At 38.5% G+C, this 21,639-nt stretch overlaps 1 protein-coding gene across 2 annotated transcripts in view; it reads right to left on the bottom strand.

The window, feature by feature from the left end:
- LOC140739962 (phospholipid-transporting ATPase ABCA1-like) overlaps window positions 1-21,639 on the bottom strand; it is a 186,721-nt gene that overhangs the window by 56,178 nt on the left and 108,904 nt on the right. For both annotated transcript variants that reach the window (XM_073068673.1, XM_073068672.1), the window contains exons 17-26: window positions 16,990-17,194; window positions 14,281-14,397; window positions 12,009-12,180; window positions 9,862-9,993; window positions 8,909-9,048; window positions 8,673-8,810; window positions 7,092-7,306; window positions 4,613-4,685; window positions 3,088-3,290; window positions 1,553-1,601 (exon numbers count right to left, since the gene is read on the bottom strand). In XM_073068673.1, coding sequence (XP_072924774.1) covers window positions 1,553-1,601; window positions 3,088-3,290; window positions 4,613-4,685; window positions 7,092-7,306; window positions 8,673-8,810; window positions 8,909-9,048; window positions 9,862-9,993; window positions 12,009-12,180; window positions 14,281-14,397; window positions 16,990-17,194 — 1,444 coding nt within the window. The remainder of the gene's footprint in view (window positions 1-1,552; window positions 1,602-3,087; window positions 3,291-4,612; window positions 4,686-7,091; window positions 7,307-8,672; window positions 8,811-8,908; window positions 9,049-9,861; window positions 9,994-12,008; window positions 12,181-14,280; window positions 14,398-16,989; window positions 17,195-21,639) is intronic.

Below are 21,639 nucleotides of genomic sequence, written 5' to 3' on the forward strand. Positions count from 1 at the left end.
TTCTCATTGCCATAACTTTATGTGAGAGGCAACAGGGGTTGGCAAAGTCTTTCAAGATGGGCTGCAACACAGAGAGAGATAGTACAGCAGAGAAGGCCATTCAGCTGTGTGACCCTGTAAGTTCAGGTGGTCTCAGCCTTGTTCTCTTCCCATATTCCAGCATAAGCCAGCAGCTTTTTCCTCAGGTATTCATATTATCCTTATTTGAAAACTACTATATTTCCACCATTCTGTCTAGCAGTGAATTCCAACACCTAAACTACTGCAAAGTTTCTCTACTGCTCTAAAGTGACACTATTGCTGTGTTTAAAGCTGCAATTCATTTTAGAAGTGGTACAGAGCTTTTCAAGTAACAGAAGTGTAGCAACAAGAAAACAACAAACATCTGGACACACACACCAGGAAAGGCACATCTAGATGCAGAAATGATACACTGGTCTTGGATTTCATCTGGGCTGAAGATTCCTGGCCTCGTGCTTTCCTCCACAGCTGATAACTATCCAACAGTAAACTTGGATTTATTATAGTTTTGCTGGGGAAGATCAATTTTTACTCAAGTCCTTGGTAAATGCAAAAAGTTTACAATGGGCTTGCTCTCAGCTGTACAAAGAGCTTCCCACTAAAACAATGAAAGCAGATTTAAAACATCAACAGAAAAAAAACAAGTAATCTTTATAAGTTGCTTAAATATCTCACAATGGATGTAAAAATGCTCTTCACTGACCGATGGTCAGAATAATCACCAAAAGAATTATAATCAGCAGGGCAGGGTGCGGAACTGGTTCCTCATTTGGCAAGGATGAAAAAGGTGAAGGAATGGAGCAAGGAATGGTGAGGTGGTGGGGGGGGGGGGGGGTGTTGTTGGATGGTGGAACGTAGAATAATCCAGCTCTTTCTCTCTTTCCGAAAGCACGATGCTTGAAGTTATCAATATATCAGCAATGGCCAAACCAATGACTGATGTTGGCTTTACATGACTTACTGTACAGTCTAGATATCATGTTATAAAGCATAGGATTCAAATTACTTTATTAACTGCTTTCTTTACGTGCCCATCTGCCTTCCAAGGTTTGCATATGAACACTTCAGCGCCATCCCGTGTACTACTCACCTTGTTTGCTCCTCTGATTTCTCTATTCTGTGACTCTATTATCCTCTTTAACATTGTACCGTTTAGCTTGAATGGTTCTTCCTGATGAATCCTACCAAAATTCATCAACTCAAATGTTCTCTGTAGTGGATTTCATCTGTCATGCCTGCCCATTTTATTTGTCTATGTTCCCTTTAAATGTAATCGCTATTCTCCTTCATGTTCTAACATTCAGATTCATGCAGTTTCCAGCTGAGGTCATTGGCTAGTGAACTAGAGACGGGGCCCAGGTATTCTTTCTGTCTCATCCCTGGTCTGAGGCATCTTCCAATTTTTCTGAGATGAGCCAACATGAAACACTTGGCATCAAGAAAAAGGGGTTGAAATGGCCATTTCTAAATTTAAAAAAAAATATTTTTTGTGAAAAATAAAGGAGATCTGAAGTGTTAACTTTTAAATTACCTGCAACATCGCTGTCCACTCCTGTATCTTCAGCCACTTTGAGAAAAATCTAAAAGACACATCATAAGTTAAAATGCAGCGATCCTACACAACTTCCACATTCAAAACTCTCAACAAAGACAAAAAATGAAAATAATGAAACCATGTAAGAGGTGATGAAACATGGATAAGAGAATACAAGGAGAGGAGGTAGAGAACAGCAATTTAATCTGCATGTCACATAACATTAAAGGTGATAATAAAAAAACAGTAATTCCAGTAACTGCATACTCAGTTCTGACAGAACCTGATATGAATAATCAAAAGCAAAACAGAACTGATATGGGAAATCTGAAATAAAAATAAATAAGGTGATGGAAAGTTGGAGTGGGATGGAAAATTTAGATATAGGCAATCAGAAGCTTCAGTCATTCTTGGAAACTAAACAGAGTGTTTCTAAAGTGCTCTCACAATCTGCATTTCATGTCCCCAAGGTATAGATGGCAATACTGTGAGCACTGAATATAGGATACTAACTCATGAAATGTACACAAGCTGCTAATTTACTTGAAAGTGTTTGAGGCACTGGACTATGGACAGGGAGGAAATGAATGTGCAACTGTAGCATTGCCCATGATTGAATGGGAAAGACATAAGGAAAGTTTCCTTTGGAATGGTGAAAGGGGACGGTATTTGGATTTGGTGATGATATCACACAGGAGATGCAGGAATAAACAAAAGGTGATCCACTCAGTATGGGGAGTGGTGGGGCAGAAAGTAAAGACATTGGGAACATATTGTCGTGTTGAGAAGGGGGATAAGAAGTAAGAAAATGACATGGACATGGGTCAAGAATCTCGTCAAAGATGGTTGAAAGCGACCTCAAATTAAATAACTCATCAAAAACAAATTATAAAACTTCATTTCCTTATCCTCATTATTCTCTCTGTACTTTGATCTTCTGCTTAACGATATTGTACCTCTTTCCTTGTGAATAAATTGATTGTCCTTAAAACAACAGTGACAATGCTTCAAGAACATGATGGGTAAAATTAAAGTTCAGTTTTTCAGTTCCAAGGACAACTCACAAGAGGTTATAGCTCTGTTCTCCAATAAAACAAAGCTTTCTCTTCAGGACAACAACCTGTGGTTATGCAGCTCCGATAATAAAGTTAGCATCCAACATACTTCACAATGAAGCAAACGTTGTGAGCTAAGCAAAATGTGACAAGTCCAGTCCAGGGGAATTAATGATTGCTTTAAAAGCATGCTTTTTAAAAGAATCATCTTAGGGCAGTGTGAAAAGGAGAGGCAAAGTTTTAGGAAATTAATTCCAAAATTAAGGAGTTGATAGCTGGAGATGATGCTTAAAGCTAGGAATCCACAAAAGGCCTGAAAAGGAGAGCTCCAGAGGTTGTTGGGGATTGTAAGCAGTGAGGTGGTTAAATTGATAGAAGCAACTAAACCATGAAAGAATTTGAAACAAATATTAGAATTTTAAATCTGAATGCCAGCCAGGCTGTTGGCACCCTTCAGCTTTCTCCTCACATGCTGACCTCTTCAAGGGTGGTGTCCGAGATACCATAGCTGGAAATTCCAAGCTCACAGAGTCGGCTGTCCAGCTCCTGGAACAGTTCCACAAATGCACCATCTTTTGCCCCAATATAGGGTAAAACATAAGTCATTTCATGGCCAAAATCTTCCACCAAACGAGTGTCAGAAACATATTTCTGCACCAATGCTAAAACAGTTGACACATCTGAAAAATACAAAAACAAAAGACTTGTGAGAGTCATTGCCCGAACCACTGCCTGTAGTTTATTTTTCATTCAGGGCCACTCCTTACCCAGTTTTAGCAGTGAAGGTGATTCACCTTAATGAAACTGAGAATGGGATAAGCAAAAGGGAGTAGATACTAACTTACACAAAATGCTGGTGTGTGTGTGTGTTGTTTCAATTTCCAGCATCTGCAGATTTCCTTGTGTTTGCTAGATATTAACTTAGTAGGTGGACAGTTGCAGCAAGAAGATAACTGTGAGACCCATTATTGTCAATCTGCATCTTCATGTCAACTCATCTCATTAATTTAATGCACAGGTCACAATCTCAAATAATTAAGTACTTGTACAGATTCACCACACACGAAGTTGATACTATATTAAAATATTGCATATTCTTGAATAAAAACTAGCTTGATCTTTCTCTCATTTGCTCCGCTCAGTCTAATCTAATGAAATATTCAAATTTAATAAGGGCCAGAGATATACTGAACAGCAGATCTGTTGGGACCAAAGAGATGGATTACAAAACAAATATCAGAACTGAAATAAAACTATGGTTACAGTAATGTATTGCAATGAGAAAAATTGGTTCAAAGTGAAATCACTCCCATAGCTCAAATTTATCAAGGTCTTTTGGATTCAAATTGAACTTTGTATGATCTTTCCCCTTATTTATTTCAAGATGTTAAAATCTTTAATAAAAAGGATACTGAAGTATTTTATATAGTTCCATTGTCAATGTGGCTCATAGTGACTGAAACTTAAATTGGCATCTTTCATTAAGTGAAGCTTTTAATTTTAACACTGGAAACTTTCTCATTCAGTTGAACAAAGGCAGGTCCATTACACCATGTAACATCTACTGCTAAAGTACGGGCAACTACAGCACACATTTGCTTTCACATTGCTTCTTTAAAGTGGCTAAATGTCATGAGGCCCTTTATAGGGGGCAAAAGTTGAAACAGAACCCAACTGTTTATGGGCAGATCTTCTGGCTATTTAACTGTTCACATCCTCTCTCCTTCTCCCCCAAGGAGTAGATTTGAAGTCATTTGGATAGCACTTTCTATCTTGGGGGATATATCATTACTTTTTTATTGAAGCTTTTAAAGATGTTAGAAAAAATACATGCAACTCATAGTCGAAAGAAGTAGTATGTAAAGTTTTTATTCTGGTATTTCAGTCTCCTAGGGGTGCCACACCAAGATATCAAATACTTCCCTTGCATTATCTGAAATACCAATAAAATGGAACAATGATGAAACATATCTTATTCACTCCGAAAGGGAATGAAACTTACCCAGTGCACCAGTTTCACTGTACTGTTCACTACCAAGCCCAGTATCATAACTTCTTTCAGAATCACTGTCATCCTAGCAATGTGAAGGAAACAGTTCATGAATGAAGTTCCGCTCTTACTTTGTTTCAAAGTACACTCTTATTTTCATCAGTCACTTGAGCTATTAACTCTGCATCTGCCAAATTATTTAAATCCATAGTAGATGGGAATTAAACTCATATCAGCTTCTGACTGGGAAACTAACACAACAATATAATAAATAAATATAATTGTTCTGATAACATACAGGCCTCAGAATCTGAAAGCAAAGTCCTCACAGAATTTATTTATTTATTTATTGAGCAATAGCGCGGATAGGACCTTCCGTCCCTTTCAGCCAAGCTGCCCAGCAATCCCCCGATTTAATCCTAACCTTATCACAGGACAATTTACAATGACCAATTAACCTACTAACTGGTACGTCTTTGGACTGTGGGAAGAAACAGGAGCACCTGGAGAAAACCCAAGTGGTCATGGGGTGAACATACAGGCAGCGGTGAGAATTGTACTCTGGTCGCCTGTACTGTAGAGTTGTGCTGATCACTACGCTACCATGTTGCCCCTACCAGAGAATAGCAATACACCAGAAGAGTAAGCCTGCAAGAATATGTGTAGCACAACAGAGAGATTTAAAAATGCTCTCTCCTAGGCTGAATAATGCTTTCCCAGGACCTCAGTACTATGGAACTTCGCATGTCTTTGGAATTTTCAATTGTTAATTCTTTTAAATATTTAGGTATTATAATTACTAAAAATATAAAGATCTTTATAAAGCTAATGTAGTTCCTTTAATGGACTTTATGAAACAATTATTTTCTAGATGGAACCCACTTACACTTTCTTTAATAGGTCTTATCCATGCCGTGAAAATGATAATTTTACCTAGATTTTTATAGATTTTTCAAAATATACCTATCTTTCTAACTAAAAAATATTTTGATCAAATTGACTATATTATTTCATCCTTTATTTGGAACAATAAAAGACCAAGAATTAATAAGTATCATTTACAAAAATCTAAAAAAGATGGTGGACTTGCACTTCCTAATTTAAGATTGTATAATTGGGCTGTTAATATTCGACAATTATGTTTTTGGCTATATTGGCTCAACAAGAGCCAAAAACCAGTTTGGATTGATTTGGAATTAAAAGCTATCAAACAATTTTATTTAATCTCATTATTAGGAACTCCATTACCTTTACAACTCTCTAAAATTCCAAATTTAAATCTCTACCCTGTTATTAAACAGTCCTTACGGATTTGGTTTCAGTTTCACAACTTTTAAAATTTTAAACAATTTAAATTGTCTAGCTCTTTATATCGAAATTTTTTTTATTTAAACCTTCAATAATTGATCCCATTTTTCTCTTATGGAGAAATAAGGGGATCTGTTTTCTTTCAGATTTATTTTGTAATGGTCGATTGATGACTTTTGAAGAGTTAATTAGCAAATATTCTCTGTCTCACACACTTTTTGCAATATTTTCGGGTTAGACATTTTTTACAAAAATATTTATCTAAGTTTCCATAAATGCAAGAATTTGATTTGTTGGATACTATTTTGAACATGAATCCTTTAGCAAGAGGTTCCATTGGTAGAATTTATAATTTATTTTTACTACAAAAATATAACCTCTCACTAAAGATTAAACAAGATTGGGAAAGAGAACTTAATATGATCTTTGTTAACGAAGATTGGTTGCAAGTTCTGAAAATGGTCAATTCTTCCTCGATACTGTTTAATTCAATTTAGAATTGTTCACCATTGTTATTTAACAAAGGAGGGACTATCCAAAATATTTCCTAACATAGACAATTATTGTGATAGGTGTAAAACTGAAGTAGCCACTTTGTCACATATGTTCTGGTCATGTCCTTCATTAAAATCTTTTTGGAAAACTTTATTTTCTACAACTTCTAAAGCTCTGAAAATTAATTTACAACCTAATAGATTGACTGCTCTATTTGGAATAGTTCCGCATCATATTCAGGGTATTTCATCTTCAGATCAACATGTAATTGCATTTGGCAAGAAGGGCTATTTTATTAAAATGGAAAGATACCTCTGTACCTACATTAATTTAATGGTTTTCTCAAGTAATGTTATGTCTTAGTTTGGAAAAAATTATAAGTAGAACTTTTGATCCTCTATTTGATTTTGAGAGACGATGGGGCTTTTTTGCCAAATATTATCATTTAATTTGAATTATTTTATATGGTTTCCTTCCAATTTTATTTTATATAAACATGAATTGGCGGTTGATGATTCTTCTTTATATATATATATTTTCTTTTATATATATATATATATATATATATATATATATCAACTTATTGAAGTTCTGTATCATTTTATAGCTGTAGAAGATTATGTATCAATAAAAAGATTCTAAAATGAGAAAGAGAGATATATAGATAAATGCCCAGAATCTGTGGTACCTTTCTCATACCGATGGTGGTGCTACTGGAGCTGGCTGGTGTTGTCTTATCATTTTCCTTTTTAACTAATGTCAAATAATAGCCGGTTCCCAAATGGTTTTTGAGGAAGAGTGAAGAGCCACAGCAGCAGAGTTTTCCATGGGAGATAATGGCAATTCTGTCTCCAAGGAGATCTGCCTCATCCATATAATGGGTTGATAATATAATGGTGCGGCCTGCAGAGTAACAAATCATTAATGACAAATGTAAGCCTCTTAAGAAAACTACATTAACGATCACAATACAAGACTTGGCTTTGTATAGGCTAATTCCAGATTAAGTTAGCTCTCAGCAACGCTAGAAATTGGTGAGAGCTCAGAATCGGAATCAGGTTTGTTATCACCGGCATGTGACGTGTAATTTGTTAACTTAGCAGTAGAAGTTCAATGCAATACATAATATAGAAGAGAAAAAAATAAATAAAATGTGAGGGGCACGTTTTTTTTTTGCACAGGGAGTGGTGGGTGCCTGGAATGCACTGCCTGAGGTGGTGGTAGAGTCAGAAATGTTAGACTTTTAAGAAACGTTGAGATAGGCCTCTGACTGTGAGTAAAATGGAAAGACAGGGACATTGTGTAGGCAGAAGAGTTTAGTTGGCCATTTGATTGCTAATTTAATTGGTTCAGCACAATTTTGTGGGCTGAAGGGCCTGTTCCTGTGCTGTACCGTTCTATGTTCTAAAATAAAAATAGTAATGATAAGTAAATCAATTACAGTATGCATATATTGAATAGATGAAAAACATGCAATAAACAGAAATACTGTATATTAAAAAAAGTGAGGTAGTGTCAAAGGGTTCAATGTTTATTGAGACAGAGAGGATGAAGCTGATAGTAAAAGAGGAAATAGAATGGCTGGTATTCCTGCTCCAGGTCAGCTTCACGTCACACTGTCATTACGTCAGCACTGGAGTTGGCAATGATATCCTGCACAGTCAAATGGCTTAGCAGCACATGCACCCAGGGTTCAAACACGAATTGTGCACGATAGGGAAAAGTACCAAATTACACCTAGAACCTTAACCCTAACAACAAATAAAATATTCAATGCAGAAAATGAACAGAATATTTTTGATCTGTTTGGAAAGTTAAAATTTAGCAGGAGTCATAGCTTGTAATGGAAGAATTTGTTTCTGTCTGACAATCATTGCAACATGAAACAATTGAATGAAGGCATCCAGGACTCTGCATGATATTTAGTTTGGGAGCAGTATTATTCTCAAGAAATTACATGTGAATAGTGGTACTGGTGACCAAGAGAACTAGAAAAGCTTTGGTCGAAGTTACAGCTTTGTAGCTGTGTTCCAGAGAGGAGGGCAAGAGACTGGCAACAAGGAGTTGCAAAATAAACTGGAATAATGAAACCCACTGAGAAACACCGGTTTTTCTGGCTGAATATGGTAAGCCACTATTTTCTGCAATTCACATCAATACTAATTTAAAACATTTTGTAGTAGAAGACATGCTTGGAGTCATCATGGCTCTATCTGCAACTCTTAAGTAATTGGTATTGATTTGTTGAGTGATTTGTAACAGGACCCACCTTTTCTATATTTAAGTAGGAGTTCCCATATTCCTCGGCGTGAGTAAGGGTCAACACCAGCAGTTGGTTCATCTAAAATGACAACTTTTGACCCACCAACAAATGCCACGGCAACTGAAAGCTTTCGCTGCATGCCACCTTAGAATAAATATTAAAAAAAACAGAATGCTTATACATTCCACCAGAAGGCGCGGCAAGCTCCTACACTGGGAGAAAGCGAGGAGCTGAGTTCTCACCTGAAAGGTTTTTCGTTTGTTCTTGACGTTTGTGTTCCAAACCTATATCTTCAATCATCAGCTTTATTTCTTCTTTTACCTCTTCCTCTGTCAGGCCCTTCAGCCTTCCATAAAACCAGATGTGTTCCTCCACAGTTAGTCTAAACAAAATTTTCATGGATTATAAACAATAAGTTACTGGAAGATCATCGAGTACCGTAGCATTACTTCTCCAATAGGTTTTTACAGATTTGTTTTGAAGTGGGTTGCAAGAATCATGGGGATGGAATTGCAGCTATGAAGTGAATAGTTTTATTTTCTATTACCCATCGGCTTCAAAGCTGAGAGTAGTATGCAACGTAGACAACAGGAAATGTTGTTGTAGTCAATCATGTGTGACACACATACATGGATTCTGCTGGGCCTGAGGCAATAATGTTAATCGATAGGCAAAACCTTTTGGACCACTTTTGATGTTGCCGCTATAAACTTTCAGTGCATGTGTCAGAAACTTCTTTGAAGGTGTTATATAGGTTTGCATCAGAGTAAGTTAAATGATCTGAACTTACATGAGCCACTACAAGTCCACCAATGAAGCCAACCTTGATAATGGTACAGAGAGCTTTAGTTTTGCAATAATTTGATGTGAGTAGGGGGATTGATGCAAAGATAGTAATCTGACCATGTTTCCTCCATGATGACCGTTGTTAATTGCAAATGCCCAGTGCACATTCCTACCTCAGATCCATCACCTGAACAGAAAGCTGTTCTAAACTAGGCCACTTGTAACATACTTGTAACACTGCTCCTTTAAGTTATCCTGACACCATGGGATGCTGTGCTTTTGAAAACAAAAACACGGTGGGACACTGGTTTTTGTAATTTGGAAGATTATAAATGCTTCTGGATAAATACATTTATACACTCATCTTGTGATCTGGTGATGCAAATATCCTTATATAAAAAATACTTACATGTCAAAAAGTACATTATGCTGTGGACATATCCCAAGAGACTTCCTGATGGTATCCATCTCTGTGAAAATATTTCTGCCCAGAATGTATGCTGTACCAGAGGTGGGTGGAAACAGTCCAGTGAGAATAGACCTTTCAGGGAGTAATAAAGAAAATCAAAAGGAAATATCATTAACAATGTAAAATAGAAATGCATAGCAGATGCATGACTATCTAGGTAAAGATATTCTCTAGTGTTCAATATCAGGACTACTCTTGGGCTTTAACTTCAGTTTGCAACTGCTTCATGACAAACAAAGAATAAGTTTTTATCTTCCTCCTGTCTCAACTGTCAGATCTTACAAAAAAAATTACAACTTTCTTTGCCCTCTTTCATGTCCTCCTTGTCATTATTCCCAATGGATTCTCCCAGTAAATTGGAGACTTGTTTAACTCTTTGTCTATCCAGTCTTTTAGCTGGCCAGCTAACTTATTCTTAACAGATACTCAACCTTCCCCACTCCCAATCCCTGGATCCAGCTACAGCTCTACTTGCAAATTAATCTCTTTTCTTCCAGATTCTGACTGAACAACAAAATCAAAGCATTCTAGTTGATAGAACAGATTGGAAATACTCCATAGTCAAGCAATCTGTTGACAGTCACCATATCTTAAGACCCATTTAAAAATGCTAATCATAGATGCTGCCTGGCCTGCCGAGCATTTCCAGGATCTTGTGATTTTATTTTCAAATGCAGCACTATAATGTATCACCATACTCTTTCAACAGGAGGCTCTTACTTGTCTTTGCTGGTAGCATCCTCACTAGGATTTTGAAACCGTAAATTAGACACAGCATTGTCCTTCAATCAAAGAAATACTGCACTAACATTCAGTCCTAAACCAAACACTCTGAATGATAGCGGTGTGACAGCAGTGTAGCGGTTAGCCCAGCGATATTTCAGCTCAGTGCGTCAGAGTTCAGAGTTCAATTCTAACGTCTTTTGTATGGAGTGAGTACACCCTCTCCATGAAATGCGTGGGTCTTCTACAGTGCTCTGGTTTCCTTCCACAGTCCAAAGATGTACCAGTTAGTAGGTTAACTGGTCATTGATTAGAGTAGGGTTAAATAGGGGGTTGTTGATTCTGTGCTGAATCTCTAAATAAATAAATATCAGATATGAACTCTAGCTAAACAGCTGTAATCGAAGTTGCATTATTAAACATTCTTCTGTGCTGTAGTTTCTCAATCAAAAATACATTTCTGTGCATAAACATCAATACTCTATGTGGGTTAATGGCTATGGAAGCCAAGTAGAGAGGATGAGGATGAGGATGAGGAGAGGGCTTGAGGTGGGGAGAGGTGTGAGGGGGTGGGGTTGGGGGTGTGTGTGGGAGTGGGATAGGCGGAAGGGGATAGAAGCTTGTTGACGTTTATCTATTGAAGTTACATGGAGCTGAAGTGTGCAGATGATCAGAAGGCTAAATTAGAGCAGAAGGATGGCTATAGGAACAAGGGGCTTTGGAAGATTTTGGACACAAAGGTCAAAACTTAAAAATTGAAGCATTCCTTAACTGGAGTGTGTGCCTAACTGAGCACAAATACAATGCAAGATATATTCTGTAGCACTTTAGAGACCTCATCTTTGCCAAGATAGTACAGGTCCTCCACAGCTCACAAACACCTAGCATATGCACATATGAATGAGCATTTGGGAGGGTGGTGGGACAGACCTTTCAGCTGCTATGCATCTTCTGATATTTGTGGACTCAGTTCAAGGCTGCAGTTGTGACTTGTAAACTCGGCGAGTTCACAGGAACAGAACCCTGCTGTAATCTGGGAACCACCTGTACAAGAGAATGGGTCAAGTCCAGGCTGCTTCTTTGTTCTTGTCAATATCCATTAAAAAGCAGTTTCTCTCAGCCAGTATTGGATGATAGACAAGCTATATAGCATTTAGGGACAGTGAAATGGTCAAAAGAGGAAGGTGTTGTTGAGGTAAAGTTAATTATTATTATTACGTTTTCTGATGATGTTGCCTAGGGAACAAATGATTAGAAATGGTGGTGGGAAAAGGATAGTCATACTGAGTTTATTAGAACCGATAGTGCCATTGTAGGCTAGAAACCTCCCATCCGTGTTTATACACCTAACAAACAAGTCTTACATAGTGGTTGTTTTTCCTGCTCCATTGTGCCCAAGGAATGAAGTGATTTGGCCTTCGTAGAAATTAAGGCTAAGTCCATTAACAGCCACCTTCTTCCCATTCCCATAAACCTTCACTAGCCTCTGGATAGAAACACCCAGTTTGAGATGAGTTGGTTCCTTCTCCAGGTGGACTGAAACAAAAAAACATGCTAAAAGTTATTCATAGCATAGTGTTGCATCAGAAACCTCAGAAAGCAGCAGGAATGAAGAACAGAGCTGAAAAACATGCCCATTTGTTCAGCTGAGTTCCAATCAAAGACTGTCCAGAGGACTTCCTTCACTATGAAAGTAAAATGACAGCCCTTTCTTCTTCCAGTCAAGATGGTGATAAGTTATGGCTGAGGTTGTGGCTCAGACATAGTTGTTTTTTTATATGCTATTAGGGATGGTTTGGGGTCAGCGCCAGAAATTAGGGGATAGTTTAAGGTTTAGTGACAGGGATGAGAGGAGTTAAGACATTAGGAGCTATAAATGAAGAGTCAAGGGCAGGAATAGGATTCCAGGTCAAATTGCTCCATGGTAGAAGATCAGTGATACCCCGGATGGATGTTGGGCTAGTAGGCTCCCATGGATCCATGGATGAGGACCGGACCATACCCTCGCCACTCCCTTACCCCCGGTTTGGCAGGTCCCAGGATCAGAAGTCAACTTGGTTGAAGATCAAAGGTCAAAGACAGTAGTCAGCGAGTTCAGAAGTTGCGGCCTGATGTCGGCATGTCCAGAATTCAGTGGCCTAATCTCTGAGAGTCTACAAGTCTAGGCCAGGAATACCCCCCAGTCCCAGGTCAGTGAATACCCTTGCAAGTCTGGAATTCGAGAGAGACTGGAGATTCAGAGATGGCCTGTCCTGGGTGGGGTTGGAGACCTGTCAGTGTGTGTGAATGGGTGGGTGGCTACGAGGAAGAAAAGGGGCTTGTTGTTTGAGTTGTTCTACTGAACATTTTGGATGTGTTATGTTGGCACCACAACGTATGGCAACACTTGCCCATTCACAACTTTAGACTGTTGGCTGCTAATGCAGACAACACATTTCACTGTATATTTTGATGTACATGTGATAAATAAATTAATCGGATCTGAAACTGAATCTGAAACTGTTCTACTCTAGTTTCTTTACTCTCTATTGTGTGAACTGGATCCAGAGTTCACACTGAAATTGCTGTGAAAACCTGAGGTGATCTGATAACTCAGTCTGACAGATACAATAAACACAAGAGATAATGCAGATGCTGAAAATCCACACACATAATGCTGGAGGAACTCAGCAGGTTGGGCAGCATCTATGGAAATAAATAAGCAGTTGATCTTTTGGGCCAAGACCTGAAACTTCATACGTGTCTACTGGGGTAGTCTACTGTATCCGGCATAGCCTCCTCTACGTTGGTGAGACCCAACCTAGGTTGGGGGCTACTTTGTCAAGCGCCTCATCTCCATCCACAAAATGTGGAATTTCCCAGTGGCCAACCATTTCAATTCCTATCCCCATTCCCATATGTTAGTCCATGACCTCCACTTCTGCCACGATGAGGCCACTCTCAGGCTAGAGGAGCAACAATTCATATTCCATCTAGGAAGCTTCCAACCTGATGGCACGAACATCAGTTTCTCCAACTTTTGATAATTTCCCCCCCCTCCCCCTTCCTCATTTCCCCACTCTGGCCTCTTACCTCTTCTCACCTGCCTATCATCTCCCCCGGTGTCCTTCCTCCTTCCCTTTTTCCCAGGATCCACTCTCATTCTTACTTTATTCCCCCCCCCATTCCCCATCCATCTGGCTTCATCCAAGACCTTCTAGCTTGTCCTCCCCCCCCCCCTTCCTATTCTGGGTTCCTCCCCCTTCCTTTCCAGTCCTGATGAAGGATCTCGGTCCAAAACGTCTATGGAAATGAATAAAAATTGATGCTGCCTTTATTTGCTGAGCTCCACCAGCATTTTGTGTGTGTTGCTCTGATAGAGTACAATAATAATATTGTCTGTGTACATTTATGGACAAAGCTGTAGTCATAATCATGAATTCAGCAGAGCTTTGATGTATGTCTTTCAGAACAAATCCATACTATAGTGTTTGAAAGACAAACATCAGCTGCATTATTGTTATCGATTATAAATCATATTTTGTAAAGATATTCATAAAGGAACTGCTGATTTTAATATTACGCATGATACATAAAGATTTACCAAATTTAAAATGAATAAAATGGATCTGAATCATTTAGTTCTTAAGTTTTCACCTTTTTTTGTATTTCCATTATCAGAATGTTGCAACACATCATCATTTGAATGTAGTTCTCCACACCAGTAACTCCGGAGGATAGGGAAATACCAGGGTTTGGGAACTCCATACTGACCTGCAAACAAAACCATCAATAAAATAGGACCAGAATCATCCACACCACATTGAATTCAAATACAATGGATTCCAGATAATTGGGCCATCGGTAAATTGAGACAGCCGCTTATTTGGGACAATGCTTCGAGAACAAAAACGAATCGAGAAAATAGCCAGGATTCCCTTCCTTTATTAGGGACACTATGCTGCTTAACTGGGACAGGAGACTGTCACTGAACTGTTTTCTAACTAGCATCATTCATGTACACTTGTGTGGCCGTTAGGTGCTGCACCATGCTTAGAGAGATCAGTTTTTAAACAGCATCAGTTGCACGTGTTTGAGTTCAAAAAGCATTGATTTTTGTCACCGATACTTGGTGATAAATAGGCAGCAAGACGTTTTGGAACTGTTTTGTCACTGCAGTTTTAGGCATTCAAGAAACAGCCGGGAGTAAAAATTAAATGATTTCACTACTTCAGCAAGTTAGGAACTACGAAGAATTTGAAAGTAATGAAAATCATCTTGAATGTTAGAATGAAAATGAAGATTTGGAATGCAAGAATCGAAAGCATTGCATGAAGGCTACCATTACCTACACTAGGTGCTGCCATCGATTTTGTTCATTTACAATCAATCAAAAGAATGTGGCAGTGTACACTGGATGAATTCATGTGATATTGCCAATGTTAACTGCTATGCTGTGGGATGCAATATAGTACCATGGTAGCACTGGTAGTGTTCTATTTTGTTTTGTATTTAATTTAAATATATATACTCAGTAAAACGGTAGTCATTTTTACATAACTTTTTGACTATTTTCACGAAACTTTGACTAATTGGGGCAGCCAATTAACTGGATCAAAATGTACTGGTCTATTTGTATCTAAATTAACCGAATTCCATTATACTCACATTCATATTGTATTCCAAACATGCTGAAATATACTCAGTGGTCACTTTATTAGCAACTCCATGTACCTTCTAAAGAGGCCACTGAGTGTATGTTCATGGTCTTCTGCTGCTGCAGCCCATCCACTTCAAGTTTGGATGGATTGTGCTTTCAGAGATGCTCTTCTGCACATCCCTGTTCTAACATATGGCTATTTGAGTTTACTGTCACCTTCCTCTCAGTCTGAACTAGTCTGGCCACTCTCCTCCTCTGACCTCTCATTAACAAAGCAATTTGGCCCACAGAACAGTTGCTCACTGGGTTTTTATTTTGTTTTTTGCACCATACTCTATAAATGCTAGAAACAGTTATGCATGAAAATCCCAGGAGATCAGCAGTTTCTGAGATACTCGAACCGCCCCATCTGGCACCAACTATCATTCCACAATCAAAGTAATTTAGATCACATTTCTTCACCATTCTGATGTTTGGTGTGAACAACAAATGAACCTCTTGACCATGTCTGTATGCTTTTATGCATTGAATTGCTGCCACATGATTGGATGATTAGATATTTGCATTAATGAGGTGCAGAGGCGCACCAAATAAAGTGGTTACAAAGTGTATATCTCAAAGCCTGCTCTCGTTTTCAAATCCATAACCTTGTCCCTCCCAAGTTCAGTAATTTTCTGCTTCGTGCCCCTGCACATGATCTCTGTAAACCGCCATCAGATGGTACTTAAACCATGTTTCTCATCTTCCAGCTCTCATGCCAAAATATGGTGCAGGAGGCGAAAAACAATGCATTTAAAGCCAAGGATGGAAAAAGTAAAATGAATTGTGAAAACTGGGATGGTAAACTAAAGGTGGAAGTTAATGAGGGTGGATTTTTTGAAAATAGGGATAAGTACTCCAAGAAAGAATAGATGCTTCCTCATATTACAGCTATCACCACTTCAGGATCCAAGGTCGTCCCGCAAATAAATGTTTGACCCAGTTAATTCCTTTAGATGATGGTTGATTTTTTTCCCCCACATTCAAGCAAACAAGCATGGAGGACAACTATTTAAATGTTTTATCTGTAGACTGCAATTGTATTTCTTTGGTATTGCACTGAAGTATCTCATTATCATGAATTAGAGTTGCACTCTGCAGCACTGAGTCAGACAGATCAGAATGGAGACAATTAGAAAATTACTGAAGACAGAAGCGAATTTTTAAATTGCACTAAGATTTTTATGGTTGGTAATTTTAATCTGCTTTTCAGGAGAAGATGCCTTTATTTGCAATTTTCTTCACAGGGTGAGACTGCTTCCTAGTTTACTGCAGAGTGATCACTGCTCATACAAAGACCTCTACGGTGTTATGATGTTGAAGTGTTTAGGGGCACTTCAGTGCAGACTGACCATCTCTCAGCCAATATGTATCTTCCAGCAGAGCGCTGAACTAGGTAATTTGTCATTGTTTCTCTCCTGTGGTAGTTCTAAAGCTACTCAGCTTGACATCAACTAAACTTGAGAGATCCTGATCTGTCTGGTTTAATGCTGCACAGCATAGCATGCTTATGAACAAGACAAGAGCTTCTCCTGATGAAGTATTTCATTTTAAAAAAAATTTCTGGAGGTTAATAACAACATTTATTTAAAAGTACTTAAAAATATCTATAAGGCACATTTGCTCAGCACTATTGACATAAAATACTTAATAAAATAATGAATTACCTGGAAACACTGCTTCGATGTACCATGTGGCAAAGCCGTACAAGATGGCGTCTAACAGCATAAGGATGATAGAAGTAATAAAATTGTATGCGTCATCCTCCACTGGACTAGAAACGAGATTAAACCACTGAATACCAATACCTTGCTCTTCATAGAGAGAAAAATATTCACATCCAAAACCAAATGCAACTGGAGATAAAAGGCTCTGTGAACAAAAACACAAGAGATTTCAGAACTAATCTAATACATTATATCCCCACATTACAAAAGGGTTGAGTTCCTTGAAAGCCATCACTTCTGATCTGCCGCAACATGAAAAATATTAGGAAGTTCCCCCCCCCCCACATAAACTAGCTAAAGGTTTTTTTTAACAGTCTGTATCTCAAATTTTTTGGGTATTGGTTTGTGGATTCTGCACTGTGAATGCCTGTTACCAGAAGTTCGGTAATGTTTGGGTATACTGGCTTTTGTTCCCATCAGCTACAGAAAATGCCTGGTATATCATAAAAAAGCACCAGCTTGACGCGTTGGGAACAGGAAGAGCGCAAAAGGTTTAGACTATGGGGCTCTAAATTCAAGCTCAAACAAGAGAAAATTTGCAGATGCTGGAAATTGAAGCCACACACACAAAATGCTGGAGGAACTCAGTAAGCCAGGCAGTGTCTATAGAAAAGAGAACAGTTGATGTTTCTGGATGAGACACTTCAGCAGGACAGAAGGAACTTTGTTGCTTCAACAAAATTTAGCAACTAATTTTGTTGCGGTTGCAGTGAAGGACAAAAAACAAAAATCTGGAGAGAATTGATAATTTTTGCAAAATTGCATATTTGCTTCCTTAGGAGCAGAGGAACCTGTGTTACATTATTATTTGCTTTCTTCAGATCTGCATTTGAGGCAACTACCCCGCAACCCAACACAACCAATGCTATTTTGATGCTTCTTCACCCCAGTTATCAGATTCATGATGGGAAGTGGGAGGCTATTCTGCTGGCCAAGGCAAAAAGAATCGCTACTAGCAAAGGGCAGACCATAGGTGTCAGATGAACAATCTACCACTATTTTCACTTCTTCATTGTGCACATGCATCTAAACATTTCTGCATTTTCCTACATATTTTCTATTCCTTTAACCTTGATGAATTCCATTCTCTCTGTATCAAATGCTACTTGCCACTTTTCTGGCCAAACCATCCATAATTTCTGGAAGCAAAAGCTTCCCTCCTCCCTTGAACCACACAGGCAATATTTGTATAATCTATCTTTCCTGAGCTCAGTAAAAGGCAATTTCCTCACCGCTCAAAAAAGGATGAATAAATTGGGACAGAGTTAGCACTGATGGAAACTGTTTACAATTTTATTCCCAGATCAAGTGAGTCATATCATTTATTATTCAACAACCATTAGGCAAAATTCTATTTAGATAATAGTGGTATTTACAGTACACTTCATGCTAATGATACATACAACATAGATAAATTCTGAGGACGATAATACGTCACTGGCCCTACCTCTTGGACTCGACCTTAATTCCAAACTGAAGGTATAAAAAACTTAGCTAGGGGCTTATTTTAATGTATACTTAGGTATGTGATCTTTAGCAGCCTCAACTCATTCAAGATTATAGTATTATGATGACCTGGAAAGCAGTCAAATAGTATTTTTGCATAGCAGGTAATGTAAAAACTGTGGGCTACTGGAAGTATTTATTACTGACAGACGATGGGGCTGAGGCATATGATTAAAGTTTTATTCTCTATTTTACCATACTAAACTAAATATTGGAGGGGTCGATGCAGCAGTATATGCCTGATCCACACCATATCTGACTGGGAAGCATATTCTGTTGGCAATGGGAAAAGGGCGAGCAAAAGTAAAACTTCAGTCCCCTACGGCAAATGTATTTTAATAATGTCAATCAATGACAGGTCTCAGCATTGTGCAAGCCAACTGGAGTTCTTTTTTCAATAATGCAATACTATAATTTGTCTCACTCTACATTTTTGATTTCAGACTTCCTTTTCCAGTTAGCGTTTTGAAAACAAAAAGACACCACTCTTGATGTTATCAAAACCTTTCAATGATGACAGTTCTGCAAGGCAATGATTATGCAATCTTTGCTTCTTAGGAATCTTCACGTTCCTTCAATTTCCCACTGTCAATCATGCATCAGTACAGAGTTGATGAGAAGAGGGTGTTTCCTCTATAGGGAAGTCTAGGACCAGAGGGCACAGTTTCAGAATACAAGGACATTCCTTTAGAACTGAGATGATGAGTTTCTTTAGCCAAAGGGTGACAAATTTGTGAAAATCATTGCCACAGATGGCTGTGAAAGCCAAGTCATTGGGTGTATTTAAAGCAAAGGTTTTTAGTTAGTAAGGTGAAAAGGGTTAAGGGGAGGAAACAGGAGAATGGGGTTCAGAGGGATAATAAATCAGCCATGTTGGAATGGCAGAGCAGACTTGATGGGCTGACTGGCCTAATTCTGCTCCTATAGCTTATGGTTTATGTCCTGAACATTAAATACATTCCATAAACCTCACTGCTTGGAAAAGATTGGTTAAATCATGGTAGCGTAACAGTTAGCATGACTTTATTACAGCTCGGGGCATCAGAGTTTGGAGTACAACTCCGGCGCTGCTTATTGGAGTTGTATATCCTCCCTGTGATTGCAGATTTCCACTGGGTGCTCTGATTTCCTCCCACATTCCAAAGTCGCATCAGTTAGTAGGCTAATTAGTCATTGTGAATTGTCCTGTGATTAGGCTAGAGTTAAATAGGAGGGTTGCTGGGCGATGAGTCTAATTGAGCCAGAAGAGCCTAGTAAATAAAATGAAAAAATTAACTAAAACTCAACTCAGAACAATTCTTCAGCAGTCAGGCCTAACCCTTTATGTGACCTAGTTTCAAATTTTAATCCAACTTTAGTTTATATCCAAATTTTATCTCTGCAGCTTTACACATGCTTTCCTTGAAAGCATCTCTGCATTTTTCATTGAAAGTTACTATCAAGCTAGCTTTCCCTTCAGGCTGCATTCTCAAAAAAATCTTTAATTAATTATCAAACAATAAATACTATTGACTCAATTGGAAATAGTTTTTAGCTATCAAAATCCCTCACAATTTTGAGCACCTTTGTCCCAAAACTACTTCTGCTTCAAGGTTGAGGAATTAGTGCAGGTGGCAGTGTTTCCTGCACAAAAAGGATGGGTTACACCTGAACCTGTGGACCAACATCCTTGCAGGCAGGTTTGAAGAGCTGTTGGGGAGGATTTCAACTAATTTGGCAGGGGATGGGAAACAGAGTGATAAGGCTGAGGGTGGGCCAGCTGGTATACAAGTAGATGCACCGTGCCATCAGACTGTGAGAAGGCAGATGATAGGATAAATCTGCATCAGTGGGATGAGTTGAAATTTAACATGGTGCAAAATTGGAAAAGGGTGATGAATATAGGACTGAAGATGTAATATTTGAATGCACACAGTATGTGAAATAAGGTCAATGATCTTGTAGCACAGTTAGAAATTGGCAGGTATGACGTGGGCATCACTGAATTGTGACCGAAAGAAGATCAGAATTGGGAGCTTAACATGCAAGGATACCAAATATATCAAAAGGACAGGCAGGTATACAGAGAGGGTGAGGCAGCTCTGCTGGTTAAAAAAAGATCAAATCATCAGAAGAATGTTTCAAAGGATTAGAAGATGTAGGATCCTTGTGGGTAGAGTTAAGAAACTGCAAGGATTAAAAGACCCTGATGGGAGTTATATACCAGCTTCTGAACAGTAGCCAGGATGTGAGATATAATTACAATGGAAAACAGTAGAAAAGGCATGTAAAAAGGGCAATGTTACGAGCGTTATGGGGACTTTCATTATACAGGTATATTGGGAAAATCAGATTGGTGCTGGATCCCAAGAGAGGAAATTTGTAGAATACCTACAAGATGGCTTTTTTAGAGCAGCTTGTGGTTGACCCCAATAGGGGAAAGGCAATTCTGGACTGAGTGCTGTGTAATGAAACAGATTTGTTTAGGGAGCTTAAGGTAAAGGAACAGTTAGGAGCCAGTGATCATAATATGATAGAATTCACGCTGCAGTTTGAGAGGGAGAAAATAAAGTCAGATGTATCAGTATTACAGTGGAGTGAAGGGATTTACAGAGGCACAAGAGAAGAGATAGCCAAAGTTGATTGGTAGGAGACAACAAGAGTGATAATGACAGAACAGCAATGACTAGTTTTTGGAAGCAATTCAGAAAGTTTTGGATAATTTCACTATGGAAGACACTAACAGTAAGCCAGAAATTCGTGAGAGTCGGGGGCAGAAGTGAGTATAGTAGCTATTACTAATGAGGTGATGCTTGGGAAGCTGAAAGGTCTGAATTAAGTCATCTGGACTAGATGGACTACACTCCAGGGTAATGGTAGGTAAACATATTGAGGAGGCATTATTAATGTTTGTTCAAGAATCACTAGACTCTGGAGGACTGGAAAATTGCAAATGTCACTCCACTCTTTAAGAAGAGAGGGAGTCAGAAGAAAGCAAATTATGGGCCAGTCAGCCTGATTTCAGTGGTTGGGAAGATGTTGGAGTCCAATGAGTGGATGAGTGTAATGGCCTGGTTAAGAGCATGTTTTATGGTATTCCTACTG

Source organism: Hemitrygon akajei, chromosome 16 (assembly GCF_048418815.1).
Source record: "Hemitrygon akajei chromosome 16, sHemAka1.3, whole genome shotgun sequence".
Lineage (NCBI taxonomy): Eukaryota > Metazoa > Chordata > Chondrichthyes > Myliobatiformes > Dasyatidae > Hemitrygon > Hemitrygon akajei.